This window comes from Notamacropus eugenii, chromosome 1 (assembly GCF_028372415.1).
Source record: "Notamacropus eugenii isolate mMacEug1 chromosome 1, mMacEug1.pri_v2, whole genome shotgun sequence".
NCBI classification, from domain to species: Eukaryota; Metazoa; Chordata; class Mammalia; order Diprotodontia; family Macropodidae; genus Notamacropus; species Notamacropus eugenii.
Window position 1 is genome coordinate 125,373,586 of NC_092872.1, and position 24,223 is coordinate 125,397,808.

General features: G+C 38.7%; 1 protein-coding gene across 2 annotated transcripts in view; it reads left to right on the forward strand.

Annotated features, from left to right (window-relative positions):
- APH1B (aph-1 homolog B, gamma-secretase subunit) overlaps positions 1-15,399 on the forward strand; it is a 38,676-nt gene extending 23,277 nt beyond the window's left edge. For both annotated transcript variants that reach the window (XM_072613345.1, XM_072613337.1), the window contains 2 exons: positions 9,986-10,113; positions 12,325-15,399. In XM_072613345.1, coding sequence (XP_072469446.1) covers positions 9,986-10,113; positions 12,325-12,492 — 296 coding nt within the window. In that variant the 3' untranslated portion in view covers positions 12,493-15,399. The remainder of the gene's footprint in view (positions 1-9,985; positions 10,114-12,324) is intronic.
- The last annotated feature ends 8,824 nt before the right edge of the window (positions 15,400-24,223 follow it).

The following is a 24,223-nucleotide window of genomic DNA, read 5'->3' on the forward strand; positions in this document are numbered from 1 at the left end:
TTGTAAAATGACTATGTTTAGAACAGGGGTTCTTAACCTTTTTTGTGTTGTGGACCTCTTTGGCAGCCTAGGGAAACGTTTGGGTGCCTTCACAGCAAACAATGTTTTTGAATGCATAATATCAACTGATTATTTTGAAATAAAGATTTATTTTTTCCCACCTAAGCTCATGGACACCTTGGAACTAATGAACTCCAGGTTAAGAACTCCTGATCACGGGTAACAGTCAGTAAACATTTATTAAAGCACCTCCCATGTGCCAGGCACTGCGCTAAGTGCCGAAGCCACTGCCTCCAAACAGCTTACAAGCTGGTGAGCGAGGCTACATGCAAACTAATCTATACAGAGCAAGCTGTGTACAGAATAAAGAGGAAATCATTTAAGGGATTTAAGTTTTAAAATAATTTAGAATTAGGAGAGTTTGGAAAAGGCTTCCTATAGAAGATGGGATTTTAATTGGGATTTTAAGGAAGTCAGGGAAGTCATGAGGTGGAGTTGAGGAATAAGAACATTTCACACATGGGTGACAATCAGAACCTAGACATGGAATGTATTATTCTTGAAACAGCCAGGAGGCCATCTTCATTGTATTGAAGAATGTGTAGTGAGGAGTAAGAAGACAGAAAAGTAGGAGAGGACTGGGTTACAAAGGGCTTTGATCATGAAACAAGATTTTGTATTTGATCCCGGAAACAGTAGGGACCTACTAGACTTTAGTGTGTGTGTGTGTGTGTGTGTGTGTGTGTGTGTGTGTGTGTGTGTGTCTGTCTGTCTGTCTGTCTGTCTGTCTGTGTCAGACAGACAAGACAGACATAGACATGGTCTGACCTGCATTTTAAGATAGTCCCTTTGATATCCTAAAGGAGGGTAGATTGGAGTGGAGAAGGACTTAAGGCAAGCAGACCCACCAATATGCTATTGCAATAGTCCAGTAATGAAGTGATGAAGGCATGCACTCGAGAATACTCATATTGTAGGTTTAATGGTTTGATCAGTAAGATTTTTGGCATTTGTTGATTGACTCTCAGTTGTGACAATTTTGAACTTTGTCAGACGGGAAGGGAAAGTTAATGAGAAATATGATAGAACCAAAGTTCAAAATGATTAAAATATTGAAACAATCAGTAGGGAAATATATAGTGGGAAGAGAACTTGACCAGAAGTAAGGTGGAAGGGCTTCTAGTTCTCAGTTTCTTCATATACAGAATGTGAGTTTGGACTAGAGACTTTGCAGATTCCCTTTTAGTTCTGCGTTTTTGTTTTGTAAGTTTTATGCCAATCCTAAATGGAAATTCTACCAAATTATTTTCTAATAGATGTGTGTTATAATATTAGTTAACTTTTTGTAGCAAATTTTAGTAGAATAGATATTCTGATTATCATCAGCAAAAATATCCACATAATATATAAATGTAATTTACTGAGTAATTGCTCAGTAAAACTTGTTAGGTTTTGGCCCTTCATTAGGCAAGGATGTCCAACTATGTAATACTTACATTTTCTACATCGCTGCCAGTCTCATCCCTTTATGCCTGCCCGTCCTTTGTAACTAACCCTTTTCCAGATCTTCCTGTGAGTTCAATACAGTATTTTCATCCAATATGCTAAATATCTCCCTCACTTTATTCTAATACCACAAAGCTATCAATGAAATTCATGGGCTTTCCATTAGTTAGCCCTTTTTCTAGCTCTGTCACCAGCCTGTCATCTTTTTGTTTCAAACATTTCTTTGGCGTCTTTTATGCCTTCATAATTAATTACTTTTTTGTAATGTATCACATCCTGTTCACACCCATCATGATCCCCTCTTTTGCTTTCTGGATGATACTTATTTGTAATTCTTCAGAGATCTGGTGTGTTCTGCTAGCAACCATGCAACAACTGTAGTAGAATATTGATCCAACTATATTTTCTGATCTAAATTTTTTTTCTTTTGTATTTTTTCAAAGGTACTAGTATAGTGCTGAGCAAGAATGAGCACTATGTGTGCAGTCTTAGAGTTGAAATGTACCTTGGAGTTCATCTCAGTTTAATCTTTTTCCATTCTAGCTTGAAGAGTAACACAGTTTAATGGAAAAAAACAGATTTGGAGTCTGGATTTACATAGCGGTTCTTCTGTTACATTTTGCTTGGGCAGCCTTGGAAGTTAGAACTACAAACCCTGTTATCCCATCCAGGAATCCTCTCTACAAACTTGTTGACAGATGTTTATCTGGATTATACTTCTGAATATGTCTGCTCATAAGAAACTTACTGTTTTGTAAAAAAGCTCATTCCATTGTTGAACAACTCTTAATTGTGACAGTTTCCTCTTATATTCAATAAAAATCTGCTTCTCTATAACTTTTATCTTTTACCTAATTCTACCCTCTTGGACAGTTCAGAATAACTCATGCCCATGGCACCCAGATAATTGAGGACAGTCATTACATCCTTGCTAAGTCTTCTCTTTGCCAACTATGCATTTCCAGTTCCTTCAGACTTTCTTCTTAAGAAATAATTTCCAGACCACTCATACTGCTTGCCCTCTTTTGCATGTTCTCTCTAATTCATTATTATCCTTCCTAATGTGGATGAACGTAAAATGCCAAATGTGTTCTGACCAATATGGAGTTGCTACTTTCTGTTCATAAAACTGACTTGTGAGGGTAATGAAAATAGTACATCTTGCCCCCAAATTTTGTTCTTTTTTTTTTCGGAAAAAGGTTTAGAATGATTTTGTTCCAAGAAACTGCTAGACAGAAAGCAACAGTGTGAAATTTAGCACCAATAAATTATACAGGAACAAGTGGGGGTCAGTGAAACCTTTTCTTTTTTCTTTTTTTGGGGAGACAATGGGGATTAAGTGACTTGCCTAGGAACGCACAACCAGTGTCTGAGGCTGTATTTGAACCCAGATCCTCTGACTCCAGGGCTGGCATTGCATGTACTGTGCCACCTAGCTGCCCCAGGGCAGCGCAGTCTTAAACTTCAGTGGATCCATGTTCTCATGAACATGTGTATTCTTTCTCCAGTGGCCCAGATTACAATCCATTCGTACCTTTTTATCCCATATAATTCTTGTTCATGTGCTTCTAATAAGCCCTACTACGGAAAAATCTGTTTAACATGCTAGAAGGAAGTCTTTTTTAAAAATGTGAAGTGCATAGCAGTTTAGCATTTTGGTTTTCAGTTCTCTCTCTTGCTACATGATGATCTTTTTGGGTCGTTTATTTTGCCTGATCTCCTCTTGCCTTTACACTACTTTTTACATGCAAGTTATGGTTAGTAATATGTTGCAACCTCTGTATACCCATGTATCATCATTTATTGCCCTAAGCTTAATCAGTTTAAATCCCAGCTCTACCATTTAACCAACTACCTTTTTAACTTCCTTAGCCTCACTGAAACTCAGGTTCTTCATTTCTAAGATTAAAAGGCTAGATTAGATGTACTCTAAGGTCTTTTATGCCTATAAATCTATCGTTGCATGGTTCTTTCCTTCCCTTGCTGTTACTACACAAGTCTGAAGATCATTTTGTATTTTTGTTTTATCACCTAGAAGCCAACCTACTGTTGATAAGCTTCACTGTTTAATTAGTTGGTCCTTGACCAGAAAACAAAGTATGTCCTTGGGATCATTGTCAAAGCCTGTGCAGTTTGACAGAACCTTCCATAACTTTAGCTCTGTCTTCATAGTCCTTGAGAAAACAATGTCATCTCTGCAACATTATGAGGCATCAGAGAAAGATTTATATGAGGGAATGTACAGAGTAGAATAATAGCAAGAGTTCTGGATTTGGTGTCAGAACACCTGGCTTCAAATCCGTACTCTGCCTTTTCACTACCTACGTGACCTTGGGCAAGTCACACCTTGTCTGAGGGGATCATTTTCTCTTATCTGAAGTTAGATTAGACTAGCTGTCCTTTAAGGTTTCTTCCAGCTGTAAATCTGTGATCCTGTGAATACAACTTTAGGAAGCTGTAATCATCTAACCCCAAGTTACTCAGATGTCTGTACTGTTACTTCTAGTTTGAAGTAACAGAACATAAAAGGGACTGTGACAAATTAGAACACATCCAGAGAAAATTAGGAGGATGGTAAAGGATTTGGAATAACTGAAGGAGTTAAGGCTATTTAGCTTAGAAAAGAGAAGACTAAACGGAAACTTGGTAGCTGTCTTCATATATAGGATTTTCCACAAGTCTTGTTGCAGTGTTAAGCTACTTGCTTTAATAGCTGAAAACTGCCTGGAGACTTTTGAATGCCCTTTGTTTAAAAGACTGCTACGTGGAGGAAGAAACAGATTTGTTCATTATTGCTGATGGGAGCAAAACTATTGAGAGAAGCTACAAAAAGGCAAATTTTGACTTAAAATAAGAAATGATTTTATAACAATTGAGAGCTTTGTGATAGTGAACAATAACTAGCTCATAAAATAGTGAATTCCTTGCCATCCATAATGTTCAAACGGAGGCTTTATCACCACATTGTTCCTCTTCTTAATAAGCTCTCTAGTGTCTCTCTAGGATCAAATACAAACTCTTCTAGTAGGCATTTTAATCCCTGCACAATCTGGCTCCAGCCTACCTTTTAAGATTTATTCTGCATTACTTCCTTTCACGCACTGCATTCCAGCCAAAATGTTGTACTTGCTGTCCCTCACACTTGGCATTCCATCTCCCACCTCTGTGCCTTTGCACAGGTTGACTTCCATGAATAAATTTCCTTCTCATTTATGCCTTTTAGAATTCGTAATTCCTTTCAAAGCTCAGTTTAAGTACCACCTCCTAGGAGACCTGATTCCTTCCCTCTCTTCCCCACCAGCTGCAAGTGTTTCTTCCTCCTTGAAATTGTCTTGCATGTATTTTTAATCTACTCATACACATTATTCCCAGTAGAATATAGGCTTTATAAGGGAGGGCACTGCTCTGTTTCTTTTTCTTTGACTGAGCCTTGAAGGAATAAGGGAATCAAAGAGACAGAGATGAGGAAGGAGAGAATTCAAAGCATGAAGGGTACAACAAAAAAGCCAGTATTGACAGAATCACAGAGGACATGGAGGGGAGACAGGTGAAAAAAGTCTGGAAAGGGTGAGGTTGTGAGTGGCTTTAAAAGCCAAACAGAGGATTTTAGATTTGATTCTGGAAGTAATAGGGAGTCACTAGTTTATTGAATAGAGGCATGACATGATCAGACCTGTGCTTTAGGAAGATCAATTTGACAGCTGAGTGGAGACTGACCTAATTAGAGAGAGACCTGAGGCAGGGAGACAAACCAGCAGGCTGTTGCAGTAGTCCAGGAGGAAAGTAAGGAGAGCCTGAACCATGATGGTGATGGCAGTGTCAGAGGAGAAAAGGGGAGCACATACACGAGAGATTACAAAGGTGTAACGAACAGGATTTTGCAACAGTTGTATATGTGGGGGTGGATGAGTGAGAGAGTAAAAAGCCAACGATGACATCTAGGTTGTGAGCCTTGTGTACTGAGAGGATGTTTGTGCCCTGGATAATAACAGGGATGTTAAAAAGAGGAGGGTTTTGGGAGAAAGGTAATGAATTCACCTTTGGACATATTGAGTTGAAGATATATACCAGGGATCCAGTTGGATAAGTCCTATAGGCAGTTGGAATGTGAGACTGAAAATCAAGAGGGAAGTTAGAGCTGGGTAAGTAAATTTGGAAGTCATCAGCATAGAGATAATAATTGAATCTGTGGAAGCTGGTGAGATTACTACTTGAAATAGTAGAGAGAAAGATGGCCCAGGACAGTCGTAGGTAATAGGAAAGCAGCTTGGTAGAGAGGGAGAGACTGAAGATTGATGAGAAGTAGGATTGATAGAGGGGTTAGTGTGCTAGAGAAGGAAGAATGAAATGGGATCACTTGGCATATAGAAGGGTTGACTTTAGCAAGGAGAAGGGTTACCTCTTTGTGTGAGACAGAAGTGAAAGAGGAGAAAATGGGGGGAAGGCATCATCAGAGTGACGTGAGATGAGGAGCCACGTATAAACTATGAGAGATTTGGAATGTCTCCAGCATGTTGGTTGGACCTATAAATTTAACCATCAGGATCACTGGTGTAAACTAAATAGTAAAATGTGTGACATGAAGAAGTGGAGGAAATAAGTGTTGGTGATCCATTAAAGTAGTTTTTCAGTGAAAAGGAAAGAGATTTAGAACAATAGCCTGAGGGAATGTCAAGGTCAAGTGAAAAATTTCCAAGGGTAAGCAGAGATTGCTGCTTTCTACGTATATGTTCTTGGGTTAGTCACTTAACCTCCTAGGGCTTCAGTTTCCTCATCTATAAAATAAGAGAGTTGAATTAAAAGTCATATAAGGACCTTTCGAGCTCTAAATTTGTAGTTGTGTGATCCTGTGACCTTAGTATGTTTGTAAAAAACAGAGAAAGAACAAATTTATAGGGCAAAATTAAAGATGAGGTGGAGAGAAATGGAGTGATCAGTTGGACAAGCCCCAGAGCTCATGAGAGGAGAGTGGATCTAGGATGCAAGTAGAAATGGTGAGCTTTGGCAGGGAGGACAAGCAATCTTTCCTTCAGAGACTACAACAGTGGAGAACAGAATGGATGAAAACATAGAGGAAATAAGAGATGTGGAGTAAGAGAGATGAGGAAACTCGCAGTGGGTAAAGAGAAAAAGATTTTCAGTTAATGATTCAACTCTAAGAAAGGAGAATGACCTTGAAACTTATAGATGACAGGAATCAATGATCTGGGAAGGATCTTGTCAACTGAGAGTAGCTCAAAAGAGGAGAAGTTCCTGAGTGGTGTCTATAAGCAGCGGGGTATGTAAGTGGCATTGATAAACAAGATGTATGCTGCTTCCTCCTCTGGGCCTGGTGTGTTGTGGCTTCTCAGAGGAGTAACCAACAATATGAGAGTGGCCAGTGATGGAACGTCATCCAAAGAGAGCTAGGTTTTCACAATCAAAAGAGCAATGAAAGATTGGGAGAAGGAGATAGAGGATGAAAGGGAATTTATTAACAATGGTACCATGCAAGGAAGGCGGAGGAGGATAGAAATGGGGGTGAGATAGAGATGAGTGTGGTGAGATACAGAGAAAATAAGTTTTCATTTTAGCAAATAATGATAAATCACAGGGACCAAGAAAGTAGGAGGTGGAAATTTGTTTTCCATAGGGAGAGGATCACTTGATTATGTGTTAAGTTGATAGAGATGAAAAAGAGAGAGGAAGTTCAGTGTAAAGTCATTTAGGAAAATCATATGATAAAAAGGAAGCAACCAGTCCTGTCTCTGTGACAGTGTTTGAGAGGGGCTGGAGCAGAGGACAGTAATGATATCAAAGATTATCTGCTGAGGGTGGTATTTAGTCTTTGGCAGCATGTGTCCACTTCATTGTCACAGTCCTACTGAGGGTCTGGGGCTCTGGCGCTGAACAGAGTAATAGTAACTTCTCTCTTATTAATAACAATCCCCATCTATCTTCCTTTGCGACTTGCTGTGGCTCAAAACTGAAGGCTCAGTTTTTCTTTCATGACAGTAGGGATAGGACATGGTGACAGAGAGGGTGGGTGTGGCTTTCAGTAGCAGCAACTAAAAGGGCTGTGTGTAGAGGCGTACTCCTGCTCCAGCCTGGACTGATGGATGCTGCTGGAAGAGAGGCATCCTTGTTAGCAACTTAGCCTTCCTTCTCAGCTGCTACGGCCCTCATATACCTTTTGCATTCATGGTGGCAGGGCTAGGATGTGCTCCTCAGTGATCATTATCTATCTTTATTTTATTATTCTCTCATTTCTGTCTTCAAAAGCTTAGTGGAGAAATTTCAGCTTAGTGATGTTGTTCATTGAAAATCACAATGATTTATTTTATTTTTACATTTTACATTATACACATACACACACATACATGTTACATTATCCACCTTTAGTAGTATTTTATTCTCCAGCTCTCCCCATCCTGGAAGTCAATTCCTTATTGTTGGGATTGGAAGTTCAAATCCGTTCAAATCTTACGAGGCCCTCCATGAACAGCGGGGATTCGAGAAGGTCAGACTGAGCTAGCTCGGCTAGCTTGGGTATTTCCGCCTCTCCCTGGGAGATACGTGATGGGTGGAGTCTCCCTGCCCTCGAGGTCGTCCCGGATCTGGGCACACTATTGTTATCTAACAGCACGGTATTCAGATGCAAACTGTGTGGCTGAAGGTTAAGTAGGATTGAGGAAGCCTGAAAGCTCTCTTAGCACGTGAGGAGCCAAGAGGACAGTAGGCTCCGCTTCCCTCTTTCCTCTCTCCCCTCCCCCTCTCTCCCCGCTTGTACTTCTACTTCCAATCCCTTAAGATCCTAGCCTCCTTAGGAAATCTCCCCCTCTTCCTCCTAAGGAAGATCTCCCTGCACTTGTAAGTAGACCCTGAAATAAAGCTCAACCCTTGTTCGACTCTGGAACGTTCTTTCTCTCATATGAGCATCCGGTTTTGGCCAACCGAAGACCTCGGAGGTGAGGTAAGAAGACTCGGGTAGCCCACACAGGCCTCTAGGCCTGGCACCTTATAACAAAAACTAAAAGGAAAAACACCATCCAAGGCTAATATTATATGGATTGTTCTATACCCAGAGCTTTCCAACTCTTTCAATAGAGAGATAAGAACATTCTTACATCTCTTCTTTGGGGCCAGTCTTGGTCATTATAATTCCATGGCGTCCGTTTTCTATCATTACTCTTTCTGTTTCCATTAATGTAGTCATTGTGTGTATGCTGTTTTTCTCCTTCTGCTTACTTTGCATCCTACATATGTATCATCCTATGATTCTCTTTATATTTGTCCTTTCTTAAAGCACAATAATATTCCATTACATTTGTGTACCACAACTTGTTTTAGCCAGTCCTCAGCTGATGAGCATCAACTTTGTTTCTAGTTCTTTGCGGCTACAATAAGTGCTGCTACAAATATTTTGGTGCATGTGTGGCCTTTAGTTTTCATTGATTTCCTTGGAGATATTTACGTATCATAGGATATAAGCATTTTTAATTCCAAATTGTTTTCCAGGATGCTTTTATCAACTCACAACTCTGTCAGCTATGCATTAGTGTACTTCTCTTTCTATAACCCATCTAAATTTAACTCTTTCCTCTTTTTTTGTTATCTTTGACAATTCTTTTTGGTGTGAGGTTTTGTTTTGATTTACGTTTCTCTTTAACATTAGTGATTTGGAGAATACTTTCATATGGTTAGTTATTTACAATTCTTTAAAAAATTAGTTGTTCATATCCTTTGACCACTTCTTTATTAGGGAATGGCATTAACTTTCTATTTTTTTATTAAATCCTTATGTATCTTGGACATCAGACCCTTATTAGATATATTTAATACGTGTTCTCCCTAGTAATTCACTTGTCTTATCCTACTCACATTAATTTTATTCTCAAAAAAGTTTTTCAGTTTCATGTAATCAAAATTATTTCTTTTATGCTTATCAAACCACTATCTTATTTGGTTAAGAATCCACCTCTTCAACATAACTGTTTTTTCCTAATTTTTTATGGTATTACTTTGAACCATATATCAATTTTGAGGCTATTGGGGTATATGGTATAAGATGTTTACAATTATTCTTTTTAGGTCAGGAAAATCTTTTTATTTATTGTAGACAGAGTTAATAGAGAAAGGTATAGTTGGATCCAAGAACGAACAGTATTCTTGAACCATTTAAGGAAATTGCTTGAAACTCTTGAAGTTTTCATTTGGAATCTGTCATTTTATTTAATGACACACACAAGCTAGATGTGAAGATGTAATACTGTTTGGTGCATTTATCTAAGCATAATTACAAGAAGGTAAAAAATACATTCAATGCTATACACACACACATATATAATGTTTATGGTATTCACTGATGTATAATGCTTACATATTTCTGTTGTGAGTAATAAGAAGCAAGATGATACCCCAAGACAACACATCTGTATATTTATATCCTAATTTTACTTTCCTTTATATGACTGTACGCTAACAGTTCACTGTCTTTCAGCTTTCATGACTCTAGTGATGGTTTTGCTGCATGTCTTCTGGGGAGTTGTGTTTTTCGATGCATGTGAGACTAAAAATTGGTGGGCACTAATCGTGGTCATCGTGAGTCATCTGCTGGTGTCAGGTCTGGTGAGTCCAGTTTATGTGTTTGTACTATAGCCACTGTGTGGAATTATACATTTCTTCATATGCCTAAAGAAGGAAATGCCATTTAGGAATATGACTTTTAAAAAAATATGAGAAAACTTCCTGCCTTTTCACAATTTTTTTTTAACTCGGAAAATTATTAGAACCCATTTTGTAGTGTCTTAGGCTGTCCTTTTAGAACCTGTAGTTTTCTTTAAGTTCCATTCATCTGTACTTAGTTGGTTTCTCTTAGAATTAAAGGACTCTCATTTGTCTGTGCTTTATTCTAGAAAATTTCCTTTTAAAAACACCATTCACTTCTTGTGAATACTATTTTATCTTTAAATGAGAATTACCATTCATTTGTTCTTGTTTAAAGTGGGAACAGAAAGTAAATTGGGTCTTTTAAATAACTTTATTCTGTTGAATATTATTATTACCAACAACTGTTAATAATAGTGATAACAAAAGACTCCTGAGAAGATAATGGAATAATAGCCTAAGATGTCCCATCTTTGCTCACCTCCTTTCCCAATAGAAACATTTGAAATACTGAGAAACAGCAACAACAGAGAACAGTGATAAACTTCAAAAACAATAAGAAAATCTTAAAAATAAACACAAACCAACCCAGGGCCAATCACTGTTTTTAACATCAAAGGGGAAAAGCAAGTGAGTGGGCAGGAAACCTGTTTAAGACACTCACAGTTATGGAAGCAACACTATTTGGCTTCCAGAAGCCCTTGGGCCATGGCACTGCCAGACTCTGCTGCACTAGCCTTGAGGCAGAGCCCCTGCTTGGGTCTTCCCTGTCCCCTACTGAGATTCAGTGGTGTCTCTCTCCACAAGACCGGTCAGTTGGTGGTTGGGATGAGACCTCGCACTTTCTGATCGCCTGTCTTTATCATTGGAATTCTACCATCTGCTGATTTTTTTTCCTGGACTTACTCTTCATTCATTAGCTTATTCCCACCCCCTTTACCCTAACTTCTGGAAAAACAAACCTTCTTCCCAGTGCCAGCTGTTTTCTCTGTCATTCTCATCCTTCAGCACTTCCTGAAGGAAAGTATCAAGGCTGACCTCCAAATGTATCTTGTGCCTTCCATCTTCTGCTGTACCTGTCCCCTGAGGGAAAGGGGAAAGCTGGTAGGGAGAGAGATTTCAGCGCCCTGCTGTGCATGTTCAGCTTCTCCTGTTGCACTTGTCTCTGGCTTAGTCTTCAGCCTTTAGATAGAAGAGAAGTGAAAAGGGGCCTCTTATCTGACTGGAGGCATTCTGCATTATGCTACACTTGCCTCATACCTGATCTCCATCCTCCTCTGGGAAGAAAAGTGGCACCTTCCATACTTAAACCTAGGCATACCTTATGCATTTCAGTGATTTTTGAACCCCATTGCCCATTCATCTCAACCCTCCCACTCTAAAGTCCTAACCAGACAATACCTACCTTTCCACTTTACCACTGACAACAAGCATTCCTTCATCCTAAATTTTTCCTCTTCCAATAATTCCAACAGTCACTGACAACCTGGCTCCACCACAATGGCACAGCCTTCCCACCTACCCTGCTCAGTTTTTGGGTACACCTTCACTCATTTCCCTTGGATCACTGATTATGGCAGGAGAATTGGAACACTCCTTGCTCCCTATTGCTAGTTCTAGGTTCTCTCCCTACCATCATCACTCAGTTACCTCTTGCCCTTTGAGGTTCGTGAAATCCATATCTACCATTGAATCAAAATCCTGGTAGTTGTTGCCTACAGTTGCCTACAGCCTCTAGGTCACTCCCCTTATTTCCTCAATGAGTTCAGTACATGACTCAGTTTTTCTCTGCTCCCCAAATCATGCCTTCATATAGCAGATTTCAGTGTGTGTGTATTGACTATCCTTCAAACACAGTAACCCCTCAGTTCCTCAACCTATACATTTCTCATGAGCTATTCCTCCGCTCCATTTGAATCTGTCAGTCTACAGTAGACAAAGCTCCCTCTGTATTTGTTAAACCAGTTTCTTGCCTTTTCAGTTGTTTTTCTTTTTAAAATTTTAGTCTCATTATTTAGTGCTTATTGTACATCACATAAATTAAACATTTGGTGAAATAAGCCTGAGCTATTGAATACATTCTGTGTTTACCTTCATTTGTCTTTGATCTTTTCAGCTGTCTATTATAAAATCTTATATCACCCCAGCTAATTTACTTTTCTTTCCCTACAGACCTTCCTGAATCCCTATTATAAAGCAAGTTTAGCAGCATCATATGTTATCATGCTGCTCATGGGTATCTGGGCATTCTTCACTGCTGGTGGCTCTTGTAGAAATTTGAAACGATGCCTGTTATGCCAAGACAAGGACTTCCTTCTTTCCAACCAGCGTGCCAGATAACATCTGAGAATTGGGACCTCCCTGAACAGCTTTCTGTGTTTTTAGAGGAAGCACAACTGTGCCTTTTTCTAAAATTCTTTTTCTGTTTGAATTTAGAAAGAAAAAAATACTAACTAGATACGTGATTCTCATCTAATAAGGCTTCTATCCAGCAGCTGTCTGAAATGCATACATGAATGATAACTCCCTGGGGCAAGTCCAAGAATATATGAAAGGAATGTGTAGCTGTGTCTTTATACATTCAGTATGGTTAAATTAATACATCAAGGATATACTGCTTGCTGAACCTACATCTTTTAAAGTTATAGATCCACAAAAAGTTAAAGGGCTGTAATTTCTGTAGTCCTTTTTGTGTATGATATTAAAGCACATCCCTTTTAGGGTAAGATTAATTAAGGTAATTAGGAGCTTATGAGACAGAATAGGCTCTGGTTCTAAATGTTCTTTACTCAAAATAAGATGTTTATTAATAGCTATATTTTTGAAGGGTTTTTCCCCATCCAGAATTGACTTTGGGCATTTAAAAATTATTTTTGAAGTGTAGGAAAATAACCTGTATTTGTAATTAGAACACCAATCCTTTTTTTAAAATTTCATAGTTTATTTTGTCCTGATCACATGTAAAAACAATTTTTAACATTTGTTTTTTAAAATTTTGAGTTAAAATTCTCTCCCTTCTTCCTTTCCCTCCCTCAAATTGAGAAGGTAAGCAATTTGGTATAGGCCATACATGCAAACCATATTTCCACATGAGTCCTGTTATGAAGGAAACCATAGACCATAAGAAAAACAAGAGAAATAAAGTTACAAAAAGAGTTTCCTTCAGTCTGCATTCAGGCTCCATTAGTTCTTGCTCTGGAGATGGACAGCATTTGTATCCTAGGTCCTTTGGAATTGTCTGGGATCATTGTGTGGCAGAGAATAGTTGGGATTCACGGTTGATCATCATACAATATTGGTGTTACTGCGTGCAATGTAGAACAAAAAATTTTAGGGATATTAGCAACTTTACCACGGATCTGCTACATAAAGCATGCTCAACATAACCCAGATAGGGTTAGAAACTAACAGAGGTGACATTCTCTATAATCAAGAGTCTGTCCTAATGTTAGATACCTAGGAATGCATTTGAATTTGGGGGATTCTTTTGTTTTATCAGCATTTTTGAGACTTTTCTCATTTTGAGGTTTCTTGTGACTTTCAGCTTAAACTGTTGTACTTTGTGCTCAGTTTACATGGCAGCACTGTATTATATCTCTGAATGTCCCTGAGCACTTGAATAAAACTCAACAGAGTGGGTAGAAGTTTAAACATGAGAAAAACAAACCAGGAAAGTATCGACTGTTTTACTTTGTTCATGTGCTATTAAATGGTGAATGGTATTTTCTTCCCCAAAATAGTATAATCTCTTTAGTCATGGAGTAACGTAAAATTGGAATATATCGGAAATTAACAAATTCCTACTTTATGTGATATGTATAAGTTTCAAAACTGGTGATTTTTTTTTGTTTTGAGTAGTAGATGCAATATTCCCAATGTTAATTCAACTTTTAAACCTCCTTTTACTTTCATTTTTTTTTTTTCAGAAAAAAAAAAACAGTAAATCATGCTGGTTATAACTAGCAATTATTTTAGGACAGGTTGGAATGTGGAATGGAAATGATATGCTCATTAAGCTGATAAATCAACAAATCCTTTGGGTGCAGTAGAACTTTTAGCAAAAAGAGAAGGGAGAAATACTTAGATCAGAGCCTGATCACATTCTGGCTAAACTTTAGGGAAGTAGTATGTCAATGAAGACTTTTAAAAAGACTGTAACCAGTGTCCTGAGCTAGTTACAAATGAAATTCCAGAGTTAAACCTTGTGTGTGAACTTGACCTTTTTTTGTAAATTAAATTTTGCCCAAGATGTCTAAATTGCACATTTCATTTTGTTGAATGAAGACGGGACTGAATTCCTAATATGCTTCAGACAGACATGCAAGGAGCTATAGCTGTTCACTTTAAAATTATCTATTTTCCTTTACTTTGGTTCAGCTCTGGTTTTTACTTTGGGCAAAGAGTAGTACAGCTTGAGTTTTTCATTTTCTTGCCTTTAAAAATTCTCAGACTAGGAGAGTTCAAGACAAAATTTGTATCTGTGGAATTGAAATCTTTACATAGACCAGGATTATGAGAAGTACCCTAGAGATACTACTCTAGTGATATATAAGGATCTAGAATATTTTTAAAATCCTCATTGCAAAAACTACACCATGAGTCAGAAGAAAATTATCCTTTACTTTGAGACTGTTGATTTCATTTAGAAGATTTTTCATTATCTGGTGTCCTAGAATAGCTGTTAGTAAAGGACCCTTTCAAGTTCTTTTTCCCTCTCAGTTTTGCCATGATAAACTGAAGAGTTGGGATCTGTTATTTGATTATTTTAAATAATGCTGCTCAGCCTGATTCTAAGGAAGACACAAAGGGAAGATTATATTCTTCCTTTGTACTGTGTATATATTAAGATGCTTTTTGCCTTTGTTATTTATAAAAAGCCTTATTAGCCCTCAAGGAACTTGAGGGAGGAGATGGTGCTTATGGGGATTTTGTCCCCCAAGCTGGATCTTTGTAGCATGCAAAGAAATGCAGTTAACATGACCTTGATATTGTGAGCACGGTGTTTCAGTGCTTGGATACATTGGCATGTAAGAAGCTGTATTTAAATCCTTAATGCCTTTGATATTATAGCATGTTTTAAATGGGGAGTTTGTGATGACCATTTGTGGTCCTGGTGATGGAGATAGAGTGAATGTCTTTTCAGGTAATTGAAAATTATAAATTTGCCAAAAGAAATAAATTATGAAGTCTATAAATTGTATAGAAAATGGCTTTTTGTATTTTTAAAGTAAATGTTGTCCTTGCTGAGTCATTGATTCGTATCTAAAATCTTTCCTAGGTCCTCTTAACTATCAAGTAAGTGATAAGCATAAGCAAGCATTACCAGAATAAGCTTCCCTCTTTCCACAGCCCTTCCACCATGCCTGAGCCCTTACTTGGAGGTCCTAAGTCAAAGGTGAAGAAATTGCTTCACTCTAAGCAAATTCATCATTACTGAAGATAGCCAATATGAGTGCCAGTTTTTAGGATGCAATAGTAGTTTCTGCCGTCTGGGCAGAACTACCCTATACTTTTGTCTTGGTAGTTGATATTTCCTATCATCAGGTAAATATCCAGAAGATAATTTTTTTCTCACTATTGCCTCTACAACTTTTTTTTTGTTTTCTCTTTCCATTCCTAGCCTGAGTTAGGATATGTGTCAGAATTGCTTTTCTTATCAGTTTTAGTGCTATGTTTTCCTCATAACTCCTGCTTCTGTATTTCCTATTTAATACTCTATTCCATTTTTTCATAATTAAAAGACAGGAATTGTCTTTTAAATTTTAGGCTTTTAGAGCAGATGATGCTGTCTTGATGTAAAAAAAGTGTAAATTTCTATGTTGGTTGTACGATTATTTAATATTTAATTACACTATCAGACCCTGGTTTCAATATATAAATGTAGCAGCATCTTTCAAGCATCAGTATTTATCAGTGAAAATTAAAAAGAAGATTGTGTTTGACATTTTCAGTTCTTATTTTTCAGCATCTTCTGTCTCTGGATCCAGTATCTCTGAAAGTGTTTCCTCCTTCATGTCACATTTTTTAGCATTATGAACTTTGACTTTGCATTCAGTAGGATCTCTCTAACAGCCATAAGTCCTATTTCTTTTTTTTACTGTGTCCAGAGTGGTACAAATGAACAAAGAGTTGTTCCTAGAATTAAACGGGGAGAGTGGGTTGGATTATCTTTAAGAAGTAGAAGGCAGTGGACAAGTATATAGAGAACAGGGGTACAGGCTGCAATACATCAAACTATGAATGAGGAAAGGGAAGAGAAATCTACTGAAAAAGGTAGGTTGGTTCCACAGCAAGATAGGGGGATAACCAATTCATGGAAGACACTTATGCAACAAAATTGTGACTTAAAGGTATGGGAAGACCAGTGTCACTGTGTGACCTTCAACAGCTTGTTTCATCTCTTAGGCAAGGGTGAAAATGTCATAATGTTATATAACACTTTGAAAATTCTGATATGAAGGTAGTGGCTCTGGTGAGGGTGTGCATCGCCAGAACAATTATCTGGTAGATTTCAACAGTAAATTTCTTGGTAGCAATTGTTGCACTTTTCCTTATCTCCAGCACCTCATACAGTGCCAGGCATGTATGGTAGTAGGCATTTAAATGCTTTTTGATTGAATCTGAGTGCTGTCTTCCAAAATAAATTTTTTAAAAATCCTGATATATTAAAATTCTAAAAATTTAAAAATACTTTGCTTGTAAGTACCCCATGAGATAAAGAATGCAAATATTACCTTAAAGGCCTAGTGAGACTAAGCCAGTGTTTGTGTAGATAAGTGTCAAAGATAGGATTTAAGATAAGATCTCCTATATCTAGGTCCAGTGTTCTTTCTGCTGCAACATTTTGCCTTTAACAAAGCCGCACACAGTTGCAGCCAAGAGTTTGATTTAAGCATTAACTTACTGCAAATATTCTGCTCACTCAACTTCATCCCATCTAGTCACTCTCTGAATCAAAATGTTAGCTGGAAAGGCCCCTAAACATTGTCTAGTCTAATTCTCTCATCTTATGCATGAGAAAACTCAAACCCGGACAGTATGAGTGACTTGCCCAAGGTCTCATAATTAGGTTACTCCAGGGAAAATGGAAAAAAAAATTGAGAATCTTCCTTCCTATTTTTTTTTTTTAATTGTCAGGGCTTTAAAAGTGTAGAATGCCTTCTCCTTAGCATATGAAATGAGTCTGTTTTAGGTTTCCATTTACTGTATTTAATGAAATATCCTCTGGAGTTAACTGTGCACAAATACTACCAACTATTAAGCAAACGACCCAGTCTTTTTCTAAGCAGCCTCAATGTGTTGTGCTTTCAGTGAATCTGTGGTTTTGCATTGACCCTTCTGATTTGATTCAGATTTTGCACAAAGCCTTTGCCAATTACCAGCCCCAAACATCTGACAAACTTGTGTTATGTGTTTATTCATAAAACAATGCTCTCATGGGAATATGTAATGTTACAACTGCCCTTTCCTCCTTCCCAGCTTCAGTGTGGAAGCAGAGTTTGAGGCATTACCAGGCAAACCAGGCTATGATTTTTTAGCTAACATGATGAACACCACAGTTTTACTTACAAGTGATAGCCACCTTCTAGTGACTGATGAGAAGCTTGAATACTTTAGTGTCAGAGAAAAGAAGTAAATTTAATTTGTCAAGTATTCACGTGAGCCATTGCTATATGGAGTAGAGCTAGATTCCCACTAGTTATGAATGATTCACTCCAAAGTGGCGGAATCATTTGAATTTGCACAGTGTATTTCCATTGGGTTGGAAACAACCACCATATTTTATGTAGTTATAATTTCAAATTGTGTGAATCCAAATACATGCAACCACTTCAAGGAATTCATTATTCAAAGTAATAGGGACTTATGTGCAAGCTGTACTGAAGCCATTGCTTAAGGAAACATAGGAGACAGTCTAATAGAAAACATACATAGTTCATGCCCTCAGGAATACTGTAATTGGAGAGATTAAGAAATACAACTTAAAAATGACAAAGCACAACAGGATGTTCAAAATAACGTAGACGGAAGTACAGATGGAAGGCATAAGTACATTCTCTTCTGCCTCACAACTCCTCCTAACACCTCAGCTCCCTCCCCATGAAACACACACACACACGTCCCAAAAAGCCAATCCTTTTTAATGGATATGCCTAGTTGAGCAAAAATTCCCACCTTGGTCATGTCTGAGGTATGTCTTATTCTGCAGCTTGAATCCATCACCTCTCTCTGCGAAGACAGGGAGCTTGCTTCATCTTCTGCCCTTTGGAATCACGGTTAGTCATGGCATTAACCAGGTCTTTCAAAGTTGTTTTTCTTCACGATGTTGTTATTGTAGAAATTGCCAGTGTAGGCATGATTAGAGAATGGGTGAGTTTAACTAGGAAGGTTTCAGTGGAGGAAAATGAATTTGATTTGGGTTTGGATAATGGTATGTGGACTGGAAGAGTAAAAAAACATTTAAATAGTCTTTGAAGGTTTGCAAAGCACTTTCCTCACAGCAATCCTGTGGGATAGAAGGGCATGAGTTTGAAGTATGAAGACAGGACATAGTCATTTGGGAATGGGGAGTAGCAGGCTGATGGTGTTTACTGGAAGTGAGCACCTGTTTAGTGGCAGGATGAGCTTTGTCAGCCGTTTAGAAGTTTTGAATCATACACACATGAGAGTGAATGCGATCCAGTAGGTAAGAGCAGCTAGTTCTTGAGAAAGAAGTAATGGGGCCTGTATATGTGGGTGGGTGGGTATACATATTATTTTCTAAGCGACAGAATTGACAAATTTTAGAGGTGAAAAGGACCTCAAAATCTAAGCCATCCCAAAAAGGAAGCCCCACTATAATATATCTAGCAACGTCTCCTTAGCTTCCAGTGAAGGCAGCCCTTTCTGCTTCTGGGGGAATCTCTGATTGTACAGGAGTTTTTCTTGACATCAAGCACAAATTCATCTTTTATATCTTCTGTCTTTTGATTCTACTTCTGCCCCCTGAGTTTGAATAGAGCTGTTCTCAGCCTTCCAAATATTAGCCTTTCAAATGCTGGAAGACATCTATCTTTTATTTTTTCTTCCAGAATAAAAATCCTCAGTTCCTTCAGCTATCCTCATGAGATGGTACCGTCCTCGCTGCCTCTCCCAATGCTCTCTACGTTGTCAGTTTCCCTCCTAAGCTGTGGGATTCAGTACTGACCATAACACTGGAGATGTGGGCTAACCAAGGCTGACTAGGGCTCGTGACCCCATTTGGGCTTTTCTTGGCAAAGATACAGGAGTGCTTTGCCATTTCCTTCTCCAGCTCATTTTACAGATGAGGAAACTGAAGTAGAGTTAAGTGCCCTACTCAGGGCTGCACAGTTACTAAATGTCTAAAGCCGAATTGGAACTCAGGAAGATAAGTCCTTCTGACTCCAGGCCTGGCTCTGTCGCACCGCTTATCTGCCTGCAGAGGGCCTCTCACCTTCTTATTCCAAGATCTCATTAGCTTTTTGAAGTTAGTCACACCATGAACTGCTATTGAGTTCTTTTCCTGATAAACTAGTAACTAACCACAGCTCCTCTATCCTATACTTGTAAAACTGATTTCCCCAAACCCAAATGTAAAACTTTACACTTAATCCTACTGAATTTCATCTTACTCCATTTGGCCTCATGCTTTGCCTTCCAGGTCAGTTGAGAATCTTAACCACAGGTTACAGTTGTGGTGAAGGACTTGAAATAGGTAACTTAGGAAGCTGATTTCTATAGATGAACTCATTGATTATATTGCTTAGGTTAGCTCCCTAATCAAGAAGGCTAAACTTCTATAACATCACATACTTGTTGACTGGACTTTGTCCACTGTACTGTGCCCCACCAGAGGTCTTTGTCCTTGGGATCAGTAAGTGCCCAGTTTTGGCATGCACTGCAGGTAATTAAAAAGTTAATGTTTGAAATGAATGAATAACAGCACAAGGAATGACTTTGACTAACAACGCTGAGGTCATTCTCTGCCAAGTGAATGGAGATCACACTTTCCCCTTTGCTTTCATATTTAGAGCACACAGGTGAGAAATGTCATGCCAGTTCTGAGTTGTGAATAGAAACCATTCTTCCCAATGGGCTAGACCAGAGATATGCTGTCAGTGAGTTTGCTAGGATGGGATAGCATGCACTTTGGCTAATGACACTTTAAAGTTTGAAAAAGTTTTCTATTATTAACTGACAGTAGTTCTGTGAATTGAACAACTGTCGTCATCCCTGTTTTATAAGGGAGGCAGTGTGCTGCAATGGAAAGAGAAATTGATTTGGAATCAAGTGATTTGTGTTCATATCTGTTCCCTGACGTGTTACTTATCTAGTTTCATTCATGTCCAACTCTTCATGACCCCATTTGGGGTTTTCTTGGCAAAGATACTGGAGTGGCTTGCCATCTCCTTCTCCAGATCATTTTATAGATAAGGAAACAGAGGCAAACAGAGTTAAGTGACTTTCCCTGGGTCACACTAGTAAGTGTCTGAGGCCAGATTTGAACTCCAAAAGATGAATCTTCCTGATTCCAAGTTCAATGCTCTAACCATTACAGCACCTAGCTTCTCTATTACCTATGTCGTCTTGGATAAATCAGTTAACTTCTCTGGATCTGTTTTTCTATTTGTGAAATAAGGGGTTGAATTAGATAGCCTCTAGAATCTTTTCTAGCTCTAAAATCGATGATCCTAAGTGTCTTACCCAAGGTCCTAGTCAAAGTCAGAATTCAAATCTGGGTCTTCTGCTCCAGATTCTCTCCTGAGCTCCTGTTCTAATTCTTTCTAGGGAGAAACCAGGAATTAAGAATGAATGCAAGATTTCTGTGTCTTAATGTTCAGACTAATCCTTTTCAGTTGCCAAATCACTGCTAGAGGTATTCATGGGTAGTCAAAGCCTTGGAGCAAATAAAGTCATAGCAGCTCTGCCTGAGATAATCTGGCTAGCTGCTCTAAACAAGTATTGTGACTCCCAGACTTCCCTATAGATGGCTCCAGCTGTTCACGTTTTCTGACTTTTAAGCATGACTCATGACTTCTAGTGGCCGTGCCTCAAAAGAACACTAAATTTTTAGTAGCATTTAAACTTGTACAGATCCTTGCATACTTTATGGGAGTGGGAGAAGGGGGAGAAAAGACCCAGGTGTTATAGTCACAACTGGGTGTTTGTTGAGCACCTTTCTGACCTCAGCAAATGGAGGAATTAATGCCCCACATGTGGAAAATTTTACAGGATGTGGGATGAGTTAACAAGAAGAATACTGTCGACACCTTTGTACCTTTTAAGCAGTCAGCAGCAATCTGCAATGGTCATCCAAGTTTGGATTAACCTTTTGTAGCATAATCTCCTAATTAATAATAAAAGGACTTTTTAATGAAAAGTGAACTTCCTACATGATCCAAAGTCATTACTCTGTTTTTTCCTTTTTATGAAAGCTGAACTGCTTCCAAGTACAGCTTTTAAATCAAGGAGGAAGGGAAATGGTTGTGGATGTCCTAGAGTGGAGGAATCCTTGAGAGTCTATAAAAAAATGGTAGAGAGGAGGAATTGGGGGAGAACCAAAAAAATGTTCCCGTAGTGGAAAAATCTGACTACGCTGGCTATGGAGGGAATTGTGGGAAATGAGTGAACCACACTGATTCTATTTTGTGACTCAGTTCTAATTCCATCCCCCACACTGTATTCCTTCTATATCTCTTCTCTCTCTGTCTCTCTCTGTCTCTGTGTCTCTCTGTGTCTCTCTGTCTCTGTCTCTCTCTGTCTCTCTGTCTGTCTCTGTCTCTGTCTCTCTCTCTCTCTCTCTCTCTCTCTTTTCCTCTTCACACTCAAAAATAAAAACAGACAAGAAAAACCCCAGGCCTATCATTCACTGAGGCTGTTCTTATCTAGTTGGATATAGTCTGAGCTCCAGTACCTTAGCCTTTCTAGAATCATAGCATTTGAGAGCTGGAAGGGACCTCAGTGACCATCTAATTCAACTCATCCATGAAGGAAATCCCTATGTTCCATAAGTGTCTGTCTAGCTTCTGTTTGAAGACATCCAAGAAAGTAGAACTCACTTCTTCTCAAGGCAGCTCAGTCCACTTTTGGACAGTTCTAATTGTTAAGAAGTTTTTTTCTGACATCAAGCTTAAAATGGCCCATTTACAACCTCTACCCGTTGCTCCTAGTTTTGCCCTTTGGAACCAGACAGAACAAATCCAGAACCTCTTCCAAGTGACAACCCTTCAAATGCTTTAAGACAGTCCTCGTGTCTTCTCTGAGTCCTCTCTAGACTAAACTTGCCCAGGCTCTTCAACTGATTCCTACAGGACATGGGCTCAAATTTCCTCACCATCTTGACTACCATCCTCTGGACACTCTCCACCTTATCCAAGTCCTTCTTACATTCTAAAAAAAAAAAAATGAACCCTTACCTAAATGAAACTTTAATTAGTGTAACAACCAAAGGACCAAGAGCCTGTTTTTAACTGTACTCTGTTACTTCAATGGGCAGGTACAGATCACAGCCTCTCTACAACTAAGCTCTACAAGAATTAATGTAAGCTGAATAATCCATTTGCTGGCAGTCAACATGGCACTGAGCTTCTCTGTGCTTAAGCAGGCAGGTCCTGGGAGGACAATCATACAGTCCATCACTGAACATGTATTAGATTCATTTTCTATCTGCTAGCAACTCTCAGAACCTGTGTTACTCTTCTCTCTCTTCTTTTTCCCTTGGAGACTTCGTCAGTTGGCAAGGTTTAACTAGTACTTTTGTGCAGATTTAGGATATTAGGACTGGAAGGAACTTTAGACATCATATGATGCAACCCCCTCATCCATTCAGCAAACATTTACTAAATGCCTAGGATGTGCAAAGCCATGCTATAGGCTAGGGAGACAAAAATACCATTACATCTTACAGTAATGTAAAAGGGAAACCTGTCAATGAGCATCCAGTCCTTTGTAGCTTGAGGAGCCTGCTTTCAGAAATCTATAATGATGTGGATTGGTGGGACTTGGCTCTCCATTTCAAAGCATGCAGAGGTGTTCTGTGACTGTTTCCAGTCAGTTTACTGTGTAATAAATGAAAGGCAAAAAAGCATCTGAGCTAGAATTGAGAGTGCATTCAAAAGGCTTCAATAGAAAAACTTCCTCTCTTCCCTTCTTGCTGGCCCTAAGGCATAAGGACAACAACCTGACCTCTAGAGGACCAACTAGGGTGGGAGTGGGGAGGTCCCTTACTCCCACTAGACCACCCTATGAGTGTTTGGCCTCCCAGGTTAATTTATGCTGGGGATAGGGCCACTTCCTTTCTTATCTTTAGGGACTTGTGAGGTTCAAAAGGTTGGAGAAGTAGAGGTCCAGGGATAGGCTGAGCCTAGTGCATCAGCATAGCCTAGAAGAGTGAATTGCCTGACTTACTTAGATCATCATTGGATCAACCTGGTAGCCAGGACACCATGTCCTGCAGCAAGGGAGCACCTTGTCCAGTGGCTATGCTACGTTCAGAAGTTAACCTGATGGGGCGATGCCTTGTAGTAGCTATGTTAAGTTTGAGCTCACTATCCCCGAGAAGATAGAGCACCAGACATGGAGTCAGGAAGACCTCAGTCCAAATCCAGCCTCATATACTTATTAGCTGTGTGATCCTGGGCAAATCACTTAGCCCTATTTGAATTAGATTATTTACTGTCTCAGAGAGGGGAAAGGGAAAGGACAGAGGGAAAGAATTTGGAGTTCAGAACTTAAAAAATACATTAAAAATCGTTTTAACATGTAATTGGGGAAAAATTAAAGTACAAAATGAACTGGAGAAGGAAATGACAAACCACTCCAGTATCTTTGCTCAGAAAACTCTGAATGGGGCCACAAAGAGTTGGATATAATTGAAATGAATGAACAACAACAATCCCTACAGACTGAGGTAGTAAAATGGAGAGTGTGCTCCCGGCTCAGGGGGATATTCTTATACTTTGTTTTTTGCTATGTCTGCTCAGTAATTATCTCTTGGTAAAAGCTATTTGATAATGAGTTAGTAATCAATAGTAGCAAGGATATCAAAGAGATATCTGATGATTGATATTAG